The following is a 12,479-nucleotide window of genomic DNA, read 5'->3' as shown; positions in this document are numbered from 1 at the left end:
CAAACATTTTTGGGGAGCAAAGAGCTGGGAAAAGGGGAAAAGGAGGAGGGAGTAAGACATTACAGGGAGGTCCCCAGGTAAGGCATCCCAAAGAAGGACCACATAAAAGTTACATCTAGGATGCTGCATCATCTCCCCAATCTTGTTACCCTGACTAGCAAATGAACACATTTATGGGGTCTAATTCTGATACAAGATATTATCTTTGTCATGAAGAGGAGATAGTGGACTTCTAATTGCCTGCATTGAGTTTGGAAGATGCCAGCATAATCTGAGCATTTTTCTGTATTTTGACTGGCTGGCCTTTCTACCTTTCCCCTGCCATGGTGGCTGAAGCTGTATATAGGGATGCCATACCCTGGGCCTTCAGGTGAAGGAAACAAATGTTCTCATTCCTTTTTAAAAAAGAAAAATAAAAAAAAGTAAATGAAACAATATTCCCATTTTCACACTAGCAGCAAGCAGCAGGCGAGAATCAATAGGTGCTAAGAGATGCAAGCATGTCCTTCCCAAAAGATACCTTCTTCTTCGCCAGCAATAAGTCTTGGTACGTGTTAGAACGGAGGAAACGTGCGTAGCTGTCACTCTTCATCAACTTGTAAATGTGCTCCTGTGGGGCAGGAGGAAAGGAAAGTTTGAGAATTGTTACCAAATACCACTCAGAAATCAGAGGGATTCAAAACAGTCCAATGAAAGGGCGGGGGGGGGAGGGTGAGAGAGAGAGAGAGAATTAGAAAGAGGGAGCAAAGTCCTAATTATAATAATTTATCATTTGTATTGTGGCAGTGCCCAGGAGCCCACGTCCTGGAGAACTCTATTACGCCACGCACTGTACATCCCACTCAAAAGATGGTCCATTCCCCAAAGAGCTTGCATGTATTAATCTGCAGCCTAGAAAAGGGTTGAATTTGTAAAGCCCAAGGCTCTCAGAAGCTAGTATATTATGACCAGATTCTGCCATCTAGTGCTATTGAAATAAAAAATACTGAAGAAGTGTTGTACTACTTAAATGAGAATAAGCATGAAAGAATCTGTCCCTTAATGTCCTATCATCAAGGTTCAAACAGCCAGTAAGAGTTTACTCTGAGGATGTCATACTTACAATCTGATACTCTGCTTCAGAGGTTTGGTGGGTGGAGTTTCTTTGCAATCAGACAGAGCTGTTTTCCCCCACCCCACATTATCAACTTGCTTGTTCAGTTTTAATTAATAATTGAACGTATCTTGAAAAACTCAGTTATTTTTCTACTGCCCCTGTGAACTCTTAATAACCCCGTGCCAAACACAACAAAATATACTTGACTGAGTAAAGACAGAGAATAGCAGTAAAAAAGAGACTCGAATTCACAAGAGGAAAAACAGGAACACTGGGCATTCCTCTTAGTTCTTTGCCTGTGGAAACCTCTTTTATGCTGTTACATTGTGTATATTTATACCATACAAACTCTTTTTTCTCCACCCCAAAACTTCAGTATTTAGGTACATATGAACCTTTAGGAGAGAGGGAGAACCAGTGAAGGAGTTGGTTGAGCTCCATATGTCCACAGTGGTGGCAAACCAAGCAAAGCTCCAGGATCTATATAATGTTGCTCAATCCTGGAGTTATATGTGTGTGTCTGAGTATTACCCTATTCAGCTTTTTTACAGTGTTCTCTGTAAGGTAGGCATGGCTGGCAATCTTTTTACTCAGACACAGTATAATCTTTACCCTAGGATGTAACCTGGCTTGGAGCAATCCTTTACCTGTTAATTTTGCTTATTCACTTTCAGATGCCACCATCCTCCACTGGTACAATGTTCTATATCTCACAAACAGCACAAGAGTTTACAGAAGAAAAGCCCATTTACAGAAAAGCCAAAGTCTCTCTGTCCTACTGCACTCTTAAGAAGGAGAATCTCAAAAAACATAAACACAAACAAACAGGGGTGGCTCCAGGCCCCAGCACGCCAAGCATGTGCTTGGGGCGGCAAGCCACAGGGGGCGCTCTGCCGGTCGCCAGGAGGGCGGCAGGCAGGGTGCCTTCAGCGGCATGCCTGAAGAGGGTCTGTTGGTCCCGCAGCTCCGGTGGTGTGGCTTGAGGTGGCGAAATGTCTAAAGCCGCTCCTGCAAACAAAGTGGGAGGATAGCTTTATTTCCCATTACCAATACAGCAGCTGTGGAATATTTGCTCTAGTAGTTCAGCACTGAACATGGAAAGCCAAACTCACAGCCAGCTAGAGGGGAAAAAATAAAGCATACGTCATGAGTCTGGTCACTAAAAGCCTTACATTTTTCTTGTGTGCATGTGACATTACTTACTAACTCTCACAGTATTTCAGTAAGATTGTAGGACTCAGTTGTATTAAATTCAACTGGATGATGACTGGCTCAAGTTAATTTCCTCTTATATCACAAACTACATGCCCGGTAACTAGCATTTCATAATGGGCTAGAAATTAAACTATGTCAAAACACACACAAGGTTTCCCCATCCTGAGACCAGGAGCATTGCAGAGATGATTCTCTCTGTAGGTTGGGAATATTTGGAGGCATTGATGGAGGTGACATTCATGGTCTCTAGAGAGTAAGAGTGCCTGGAGCATCATAGAGGATCAGTGTCTGAGGAGGGACTGGGCCTGTCACAGAGATGAGATTCCCAGCCTCCGAGGACATGCTGGGAGTATGTTAGAGATTATGGCCTATGTCTCTGAGGAGTGGGTGGAGGAAAGTGTTGATTTCATCACTTTTTAGCATAGATATGAATAATATTCTAGCCTTGGAGAGGGTAGAGGGAGGGCTGAGCACAAAAAATGTGCTGCAATACATTATTGGTGGAAGGATTTGGATGCCACTTCATGGGGAAAAAAACTCTAGTGGCCTATATTGCCAGGTCCGAGGACCCGACAATTTCTGCATGGCTCAATCCCATAGTCCAAGAATCACTGCCTCAGGCAGTGCCTTTAGTAAGTGCTAATGTCTGGGATCTACTATATAATGGAGAAACCTGTATTCAGATCCTGGGGCTTGCTGTCAAAAGGAAATAATCCTCATGGAGTAAAAATATTTTCAGTCCTCGTAGGCGTAGAGACATACAGATATATGGCACTAGATGTTTGCAGATTAGAGAGAGATGTACCAAAACAAGGTCAATTAACGGTAAAGCTGTTGCCCCAGTACTGTAACTAGGACAAATTGTCCTTCTTCAAGCCAAGACAACAGTCTGTATTTGTTCTTTGTTAGAAAGAGTAGGGACTTTACATCTGAGGCTGGGAGAACAAAACAATGATTCATCAGATCTTGAGATTAAATAAACAGTGAGCTGACACCTTGACTGTGTCCCTCCCAGGAAAGACAAAGCAGAATCACTCCCAAAGTCTAATGTAGATGTATTCATGTCATTTTTACTAAGCATTCTCTCGGGGTTTCACAAGTTGGAACCAGCAAACAATGATATTTCTAATGTTCCTCTGGAGGGTACTGACATTACGGAATTGTTGATAATTATTCCTAAACTTTGAACCTTAATTAGGAAAGGTGGTTGAGCATGGGAAATATGTAGCTTCCAGAACCAAAATCTTGTTCTTCAGTTGTAAGTGTTCAAGGGTTTTCTTAAACTCATGAGTGATGACATGACTGATATGCTGACCATTTCATAACATAGCTTTTCTGGAACATTCACTGGACATCTGAACCAGCCGTTCATGTCTCACAGGGTCTGCAGAGTGTCTTCCAGCTGACACATGCTCAGCATAGCTCCCACTGGCTCACTTGAAAGAGCTGCTGAGAATGGACCACTGGATGGTGGATTCTAATAACTGGCTAAGTCCATACTGGTCTTTGATACCCTCCATTAATAGACACCAATGTACTGTTGATACAACTGTCGTGTTAGAATCTAGGGAATCTGAGATGACTTGTAATCATAGTGTCTAGCACCTCACAATTTCTGAAATACACAGAAAAACGAGCAAATTCAAACAATAAATATTAGGGGAAAGACAGATCGACAGTGGAGCACGTGGGAATTTAGCTGCACTATTCTCATATAATGCAAATGGGCAAGTCCCATTATGCATATGACTTTAATTCATTCCTTGTTCTGGGCTATCATTGCTACTTATCGTGATCCCATTTCCTAACCTACAGAACAGCTGCATGTGTTTCTCTTCTTTACTGTGTGGCTGAGAGGCTGAATAACCTGGTGTGAGGCTATAATTTTCCTCTACAGTTATTTTTAGGGATGCAACATTTTTGGAGATATGGAAGTGCAATGCCCTCTACAGACATGCACATTCCAAGATGTGCTTATCTACATGGTGCTGCTGACATGAAATTCAGGGCTGTCCATTGGAACCTTGAAAGCGTATTTCATTTCACAGAGCATGTATCCCAAACCAGCGAGTTAGCTGCAATTCGCACAGTGATGCAAACACACCACTTATGCAATCCACAACAGCTCAGTTACAACTCTGGACAGTAGAGCCTATTTCATTGGGAGAAGGTTGGGCAGTTCACTGGAATTGCCCATTACATTTACTCAAGGAGTGCCATGGAAAAGTTGTGTCCTGCCTCGCACTGTCATTCAAAAGAAGGAAGAGACATTTTTTATTTTAGGAATAGCAACAACAACTCCCCTAGCAATCCTTAGGTATTGCCTCTCAGCGTGAGCAATCAGAACGAAACTAATATAACCTCAGTCCTGTGCACTAATCTTAAGACAACACCCCTCTATGTAATGTTCTAAAAAATAAGCCTACAATATAAATCTCACAAATGACTTTTAAACATCAATGAAGGGAGCATTCTACTTTTAAAACTCTAGAGTAAGTGGAAAAGAGCATTTTTCAAGAATGGGCTGACTTATTATGGATTTATTATCCATCCCATTGGCTCTGTCTAGGGCCTTCTCTCAGAAACTCAACTCACAAAACCACAGTCTAATGTTTTTTCTGTCACATAAGAGCACCACCATCCAATCATAGTGGACGAGGTGCCTGATATTGCATAGAATCATAGAAATGTAGGTCATCTGGTCCATGCCTGCAGGACCAAATATACCTAAACCTTCCCTGACAGATGTTTGTTTAACTTGTTCATAAAAACCTCGAATGTTGTCAATTCCACAACTTCCCTTCGTAACCTATTTCAGTCCCTAACTACCCTTATAGTTAGAACGTTTTTCCTAATATCTAAACTGAATCTCCCTTGCTGTATATTAAGCCCATTACTTCTTGTCCTACCTTCAGTGGACATGGAGAACAACTAACCACAGTCCTCTTTAAAACAGCCCTTAACTTTTTTGAAGACTGTTAACAGGTCCCAGTCTTCCTTTCTCAAGACTACGCATGCCTTTTTTTTTTTAAATACCTTTCCCTATAGGTCAAGTTTTCTAAAGCTTTTGTCATTTTTGTTGTTCTTCTCTGGACCACCTCCAACTTGTCCACATCTTTCTTAATGTCTGGCACCCAAATATACCACCTTTACTGCTTCCCCCCATCCACTAGGCCACTAACCCTAAGTAAGAAGACAGGTAGGTTGGTTTGGCATGATTTCTTCTTGACAAATCCATGTTGGCTATTAATTATCACCCTATTATCCTCCAAGTTTGAATAAACTGATTGTTTAATAATTACTATGTATTACTGAGACCTGGCTAGATAACACAGCTGGAATTGTAGTGGCTCACATTGCTTTAGCCAATCACTTAGGGTATGTCTGTGCTGCCAAAAAAAGATATACTCAGCTCAGGTTAGCTAACCTGCATTAGCTAGCTTGGGTTAAAATAGCAGTGAGGACACGGGCAATAAGACTTTTAACTCAGATTATCAGCTTGAGTTCAACCCCAGGCTCCTTTAGGCTTTCACTCAAAATGCTAATCTGAGATAAAAGATGCATTAACCCGAGTTAGTTAATTTGAGTTCAGAATGCATTTTTTTCAGTGTAGACATACTCTTAATACGGGATATGGAGAACAGCAGTGAAAATTTAGGTTTGCTTTGTGATCTGATATCAAACACAGCTGATCTCCCCTCCCAAGGATGGATTAATTTGAGTATGGGCACCTAATATCAGGAGTCTCACATATTTATCTATTTATCAAGTAATACGGCCCCATGTCACAGTAATACCAAAATCTCACGTGTGTTAAAACAGTCACAAAATGGTCTCTCCCCCTTTCTCTACCTGTAGGAGTAAACAAGAACAATTAGCCTGGGTGTATTTTTGTGCATGTGGGTGTGAAGAGCTCATTGTGGAAAGCTAAGTCAAAAAGAAGAGTTTTGCATTTTGTTCTGAAGGCAGAGAGGTCTGTGGTCATTCCCCTCTCTTTGGGTAGCGAGCTGCACAGAGTTACATGGGAACCCCTCTGAAAATTCTGTCTTCTGTGCCCATGGGCCTCCCCAGGGTTGGCAGCTCCATCATTCCTATGGAATGCAGCTGTTGCAGGAGGCTATGGTTATCGATGCAGAGATAATCTTTCATGTACCTTGGGCCAAATTTATGAAGGAATTTGAATATCAGGACAAAGACCTTGAAGTGTAAAGAATGGAGCACTGAGGTGATGTACTCACAACAATCTGTTTTATGATTAGATTTTTTTTAGGGTATATGGCTCCATTACTAGATAGGAGTGACATGATCATATCTAAGAATGAATTATACATATAGTTAATTATCATCCTCTAGCAAATGGACTAAGGTAAAGTATCCATGCTGATTAGATCTACGGGTATCATTTGTTCACTCACATCTGTGGTCTAGTGAGCGTGATTAGAACAGCCCTTCTGTAGGTTAACTTTTTCTCCTAAAAGATCCCAGAGGTAGTGCAGGCAACTTGCGTCTACTCTCTGAGACTGTACAGTATCTCCAGAAAACAGTCTTTGCTCCCCAGCCTCTGAACTCGAGCAGCTGGGAGCTACAGGTCTGTGTATACCCAGCATTCTGAATAAAGTATCCCTTTTGTGTTTACTACATGTGAATTCTGTCTCTTCTCCAGTCTGAAGAATACTACATGGTGCCGGAGATGTATCGGTTCCATCTCATATTCTCTGTGCATAGCTTTATATATTGTCTGTTAAATTTTGCAAATAATTGCTCAGTTACTGTTGCAACATACGTTACACTGTAAATGTGAAAAGAAATAGTAAATTTTAAAAAGGAAAATGTTGACAGTTCTGTGGATTAGAAAACAAAGGATCAACTAGGTAGTAAATCAGGGAAACTTTCTTTACCAGAGTTATGAGAGACCGAAAGGAAATCACGCCCTGGCTATGGCTGACAGCTGAAGTGTGGGGAAGTAAACCCTGATAAGACGCAGCACCCCTCTGCTGTTTTCCCTTCACATGCCACATCTTTGGAAAGAGATGAAGGACAAGCTTTGTAAATTTTCTTGACAAGAGAGGAAAGAAAAAAAAAATCAAAGTTGGAAATCCAGACGGGAATGTGGGAGGTGGATGAGATAGCAGAAGCTGTCTCAAAGCTGCACCTGCTTCAAATCAATGTGTTGCAACAAGATCTTAAGTCTCTCCCTCCCCCTCCCACAAGCAATCAAAGTACAATGACCCTGACTAGGGCAGAGGGTGGCAGCCGGCCAACCAACCAGGACCTTGGGAATACCAGACAAGGATGTTGGAAACGGCTGAGTGATTTAAAAAATAATTTTATAATGCACTCTTCTAGGCTGGGTACCTGATAGTGCTCAGTAAGCATTTTCTTCAAAGTGTCCCTTCTAGTGGGAAATCTTGGCTATTTTCTCTGAATTGTATGTACAAGAGAAGGGCAGTTTCTCTGGTTCAAAAGTGGGTTGCTGTTTTTTTATATCCACCCAAAATCTCATGTACTCCCTGCCTGGTGCAAAATCTACACAAAGGCCAAGATTTTTGGGTCTTATAGACTTCTGGGCTCAAGTATAACGTTCCTGCAACCTTCCAACTCAGATAGGATTCCAACATGCCCCCAGATTCTACCTTGTTAACAAAGTGCCCCACATTCTGGTATATATTTAGGACTAAGCAGAAGCTAATGCTTGTCTGTAGCTGTTTGGATAGACAAAGACACTGTCTACACCCTGTGGGTTTTAAGGTACAGCTTCTATCACATCTGGAGTATAAAACATTCTTTTAGAATAAAAAAATTGCCCCCTTAACAGAGGATCTACACAAGGCCTGTGCACCCTGTAAGTTCCATAGGCCTCACATTACATTCCTTCAGTTTGTCCTCTGGAATCCTGCCCTGGCTTACAGGATTCTTGTAGCACAACAGCACAAACACAGACCCAGGGATCATCAGCAAGCTACGTGCAATAAAAGAACAGAACAAACCCTGGCGGAGAGTCAGTTACAACATTTAAACCTTTTCTGTGTCATTGCTGACCTTAATGTTCTTAATAAGCACTCTTATCTGATCACCATTTAGTCTACCTGAGTATTGAGAACTGCACTGCAACTTGATTCAGATTAGGTAGGAGGAATTGCCACATCAGCACCAGAAGCAGAAGCAATTGGTAGCAGATGTAGTTCAGAGTATCCATGAAATATGTAGCAGAGGGAAGGCCCTAACCTTACTATGCCCTAAAAGAAAGACACCCATTAAAAACTCAAAGGGTTTTCATTCAAAATACCCTTAGTCTTCCATAGCCCACACACAAAACCCCCCACTCTTCTGCATTTGCTTTTTTCGTTTCCATTGCATTTTCAGTTTTCTTCCCTTCCCCCACTTTTCAGACTACCTTTGTGTAATCATTGTAGCAGTATCTGCATGCACCAACTAAATCAAAATTACAAAGTTCTCTGCTTGAGCTCACTGGTTAACTAGAGTGGTGCTAGCTAACATAGCTATGGTTAAATGATCATTGCAGACTCTTTTAGAGCCCTAGATTTTGAGAGATTTATAGTTTAGAAAAGAAATGTTTCAGGCTGGTAATTGACACAAAAGTTCTTTGCCTAAGAGTAAACTGCTCTGGAAAATTTGAGAAAAATCTATTTGTCCATTCTCAAGTTATTCTTTTATTTAAGTGACACAATAAATTACATCTGAAGTTTTAGCTGTTGGTTTTCCTTTGCACTCAAACAAGTGATTCTGTTATTTAACAACTGATGCGTAATTAGATCATAATATGGACTTAGCTTGTTGCTAAACCAGAAAAGCATAAAACGATGACTGAAATAAACATTGGGATGAAGGTACAGTATGGTGGTGATGGAGAAAAAGAAATATCCTAAGCATTCAGAGCTCATTTTGAATAATGTACAGGAATCTGCTGCTTATCCCTATAGATCCATAGTTAGAAATACAATGTAAAGCTTTACAGTTAGTTTATAATGTATAGATGGTAATGCAGTATAATGTAACTTTAGCATCAGAGCTACTGGAAATCTATTTGACAGTTGGATTTTCCACTATCAAATATATGGTGGAAGTCCAAAACTGCTAGGTGTTCTTTACACGTTCATTGTGGGAGCATGCAAAGGTGCAGAGTTCTGGAATTTGGTACAATCCAGAGGTCAGCTTCGTACTACAGGAGGATTTAGAGCTAAATATAAAAATAGCTCTCCTGGAAGACAGGAGTGTGTCGCAGCTCTAAAGCCTATGCTCTAATATGGCATCTGTTTGGCCAGTTGTCGGTCAAAAGATCACATTGGTACCATGTCCAACACTGTAGTGCGGTGTGCAACATTATAGTGCTGTGTGCCTATTCCCGCTCTTTTTCCCTGGTCAACTAAGGGTCAGACTAGTGCTGTGTGCAAAAATACCAGTGTGCCTGTTCTCAAACCTTCTGTCAGTCAAAAGGTCAGTTGGTGATGTGTGCAAAAGCATAGGGCTGTGTGCAAAAGTAGTGTGCTGGGTGCAGCTCCCATTGACGTAGAGGGCACCAGCTCGGAACCTGGTTGGTGAAGGAGATAGGGACCAATCAGACGCTGACACGAGTAAGAGTCTTTGAATAAAACTAAGTCTCACGCCAGAATCTGCAGGAGTATCCGCGGGCTAGCTGAAAGGCCTGATCACCCTTTCAGCCAGGGTCTCCTCCGGATTTAGCTGGCTCGAGTCGTGTCGATTCACTTTCTTTTTTGGATTATTTTCCTGCCAATTCGTCATGACCTTGATGTCTGTCCTGCTGGTCAGCTGAGCCTGGAGTGTGCTGTAAATACTCTGTTTTGTTTAGCCTCTTTCCTTTTTCCCTCCCTTACTTGATACCAAGCTGTGTATATAGTATATGAGAGCTGAATTGTTGTATTGATTGCTATTGTGGTTAATTGTTGTATTTTACAATATTCGGTTAACGTGCGCACAGTTTACTTAGTTTTGTGTATCTGTTCTGGTTTTTAGTGAGCAGTTGATTATAGACTGCTTGGTTTCTTGTTGTTGGGTGTAAATAGACTGTTTCAAGTTGTGAGTATATTCTTGTTCTGATAGTATTGTTAGTTGGTAAAAGTGTTCCTCCCTAGCCCAAGTTGCAACTCATTCCCCATTAATAAACAACCACTTGGTTTTGAATTGCAATCTGTTTTTAGTTTTGATTTTCCTCTCTCAATCAAATCCTTACTCGAACCTGCATTGGTCTTGGACAGAGTGGACTCAGTATTCTAATGTCATATGAGCAGCTTTAGGTTTTGAGAGCAATGATCACTGCTAAGAAGTTGATTCTCACAATATGGCGAAATCCTGGTCCTTGGCAAAAACCCTGAGTGAACAGGCTTTGTCTCATGGAGGAGGCAGGTTTTGCAGGGAATGGAATCCCCTTTCAACCAGGAGACACTGTATAGTGAAGCCTCCATAAACTGTAGCAGTGGCCCTAGCCCACTGCACCCCCCCCCCACATGTTGTCCAGCTGATATACAAGGTTCTTAAACTTACTGGTCAAGATTTTGCCATAGCCCTGACCCATCTGCCACTTCCTTTTCCATGTTCCCATGAAGAGAACACTACCACAAAGCTGAGTTTCATTGTGTGCAGGTATATTTGGAGTCCCTCCACAGCAGAAGTGTCATTTTACTGCATTTTGGGCATTCCCATGGGTGAGAGTGGAGGGTCAGGATTTGGCCCTATGGAAGTAGCGTACAATAGCAAATATCATACAACACTGTCAATGGCAGGGGTTACATACAAAAAAAGTGTCCCTATCGTGATAAAGTATGTCAGCCCTTTTGGAGATAAGTGGAGAACACATGCTGGGTCTATGGGTAGATTTGTGCTATTCACAAGTTATTGCAAAGTATCATCATATGTTTATATGCTCTGACTATAGATCTCAGATCAGATTTTGGCTTCAGAAGTTCAATACTGAGTCATCTTGGAGGAGCTGCTATTGTTTGTGGCACAGGAAGCTAGTATGCCGGGTAATCTACAGACCACTGTTTCTTGGGGAAATGCTATGTGGACAAACACATTGGCCAGCGTACTTCTCATCTCATTCTCATGCGCTTTGGATAGATCCTATATTACTGAATGTACAAGGTGGGAGCTCGTTCCTTATGCCCTCTTCCTAACCCTTGGGCAGTACAGGAAGGGAGTCAATCACTGAGGTCTCATCCTGCAGAAAGACATTAGCTTGACAAAGGCTGTCATTTCAGACTTTATGACAATATGTCACTTATCATGAAGTGGTAAGATTTCAAGTCCATCGATCCAGTTGCAAAATATGGATACTGAACAACAAATTCAAAATGAAAATCATTTCCAAACCATGAACTACTTCAAGATTTGTAGCATGCACATATGTTCTTTTTAAAAGAGTCAGGAAATTGAAAGAATTCGTTGCTGAATACCTTCTACTATGCAGAACCCTGGTTGGTATCTTTTGTCTTCTGCTTCTACAGTAACAGGGACTCAAATCTAACCCTTCACCTTCACTTTCCTGATTTTCACTATTTGATACTTATACTTAATTGTTCCCCTGAAGATGTTCCCCCATTAGATTCATGATGTTTGGTGATAGGCTGCTCTGTGAAATCCACAGGGAATTTATTCATCCTTTAGTCTGCATATTAACATAAGCTTAAAAGACAGACATACATGGTGAGGGTTCTGGGGAGAGCTATACTTCTGCAATCACAATAGACCACACATGGGTAGAGAAATTGGAGAGAAATGGAAGGAAGTGTTGCCCCCTACAGCCCAAAGGAGCTGGACACAGCCAAAGGAGCAGGGGAGAACACTACACCTGCTTTGTGCACAGTCTCTTCCAAAGAAGGATATCACAAAAAGTTTAATAACTGAGAATGTTAATTAGAAAAACAGTGTAGTCTGGCGATAGCAGCAAAAGACTGAGCCAGGACTCCTGAGTTCTGTTCCACACTTTGTCATTAACTTGCTCTCTGACCATGACCAATCTCTGAACTTCTCCGTACTGGCTCAGTTTCCCCATCTAAAGACTGGGGATAATTCTACTTACTTTCCTTTACAGGAATGAGTGTGTATGTGGGCTGGGTACATGAACGAGGGTTGAAAGATATGATTAAATTGTTTGTAAAGTGCCCTAAGGGTTTTAGACAAAAGACATTGC

General features: G+C 41.5%; 1 protein-coding gene across 1 annotated transcript in view; it reads right to left on the bottom strand.

Annotated features, from left to right (window-relative positions):
- The window catches only part of RGS6 (regulator of G protein signaling 6), a 492,500-nt gene that overhangs the window by 52,110 nt on the left and 427,911 nt on the right, over positions 1-12,479 (bottom strand). Inside the window, exon 16 of the mRNA XM_050953554.1 lies at positions 521-610. Coding sequence (XP_050809511.1) covers positions 521-610 — 90 coding nt within the window. The remainder of the gene's footprint in view (positions 1-520; positions 611-12,479) is intronic.

The sequence above is a fragment of the Gopherus flavomarginatus genome, chromosome 5 (genome assembly GCF_025201925.1).
Source record: "Gopherus flavomarginatus isolate rGopFla2 chromosome 5, rGopFla2.mat.asm, whole genome shotgun sequence".
Classification (NCBI taxonomy): domain Eukaryota; kingdom Metazoa; phylum Chordata; order Testudines; family Testudinidae; genus Gopherus; species Gopherus flavomarginatus.
This window is presented reverse-complemented; position numbering and strand designations above follow the sequence as displayed.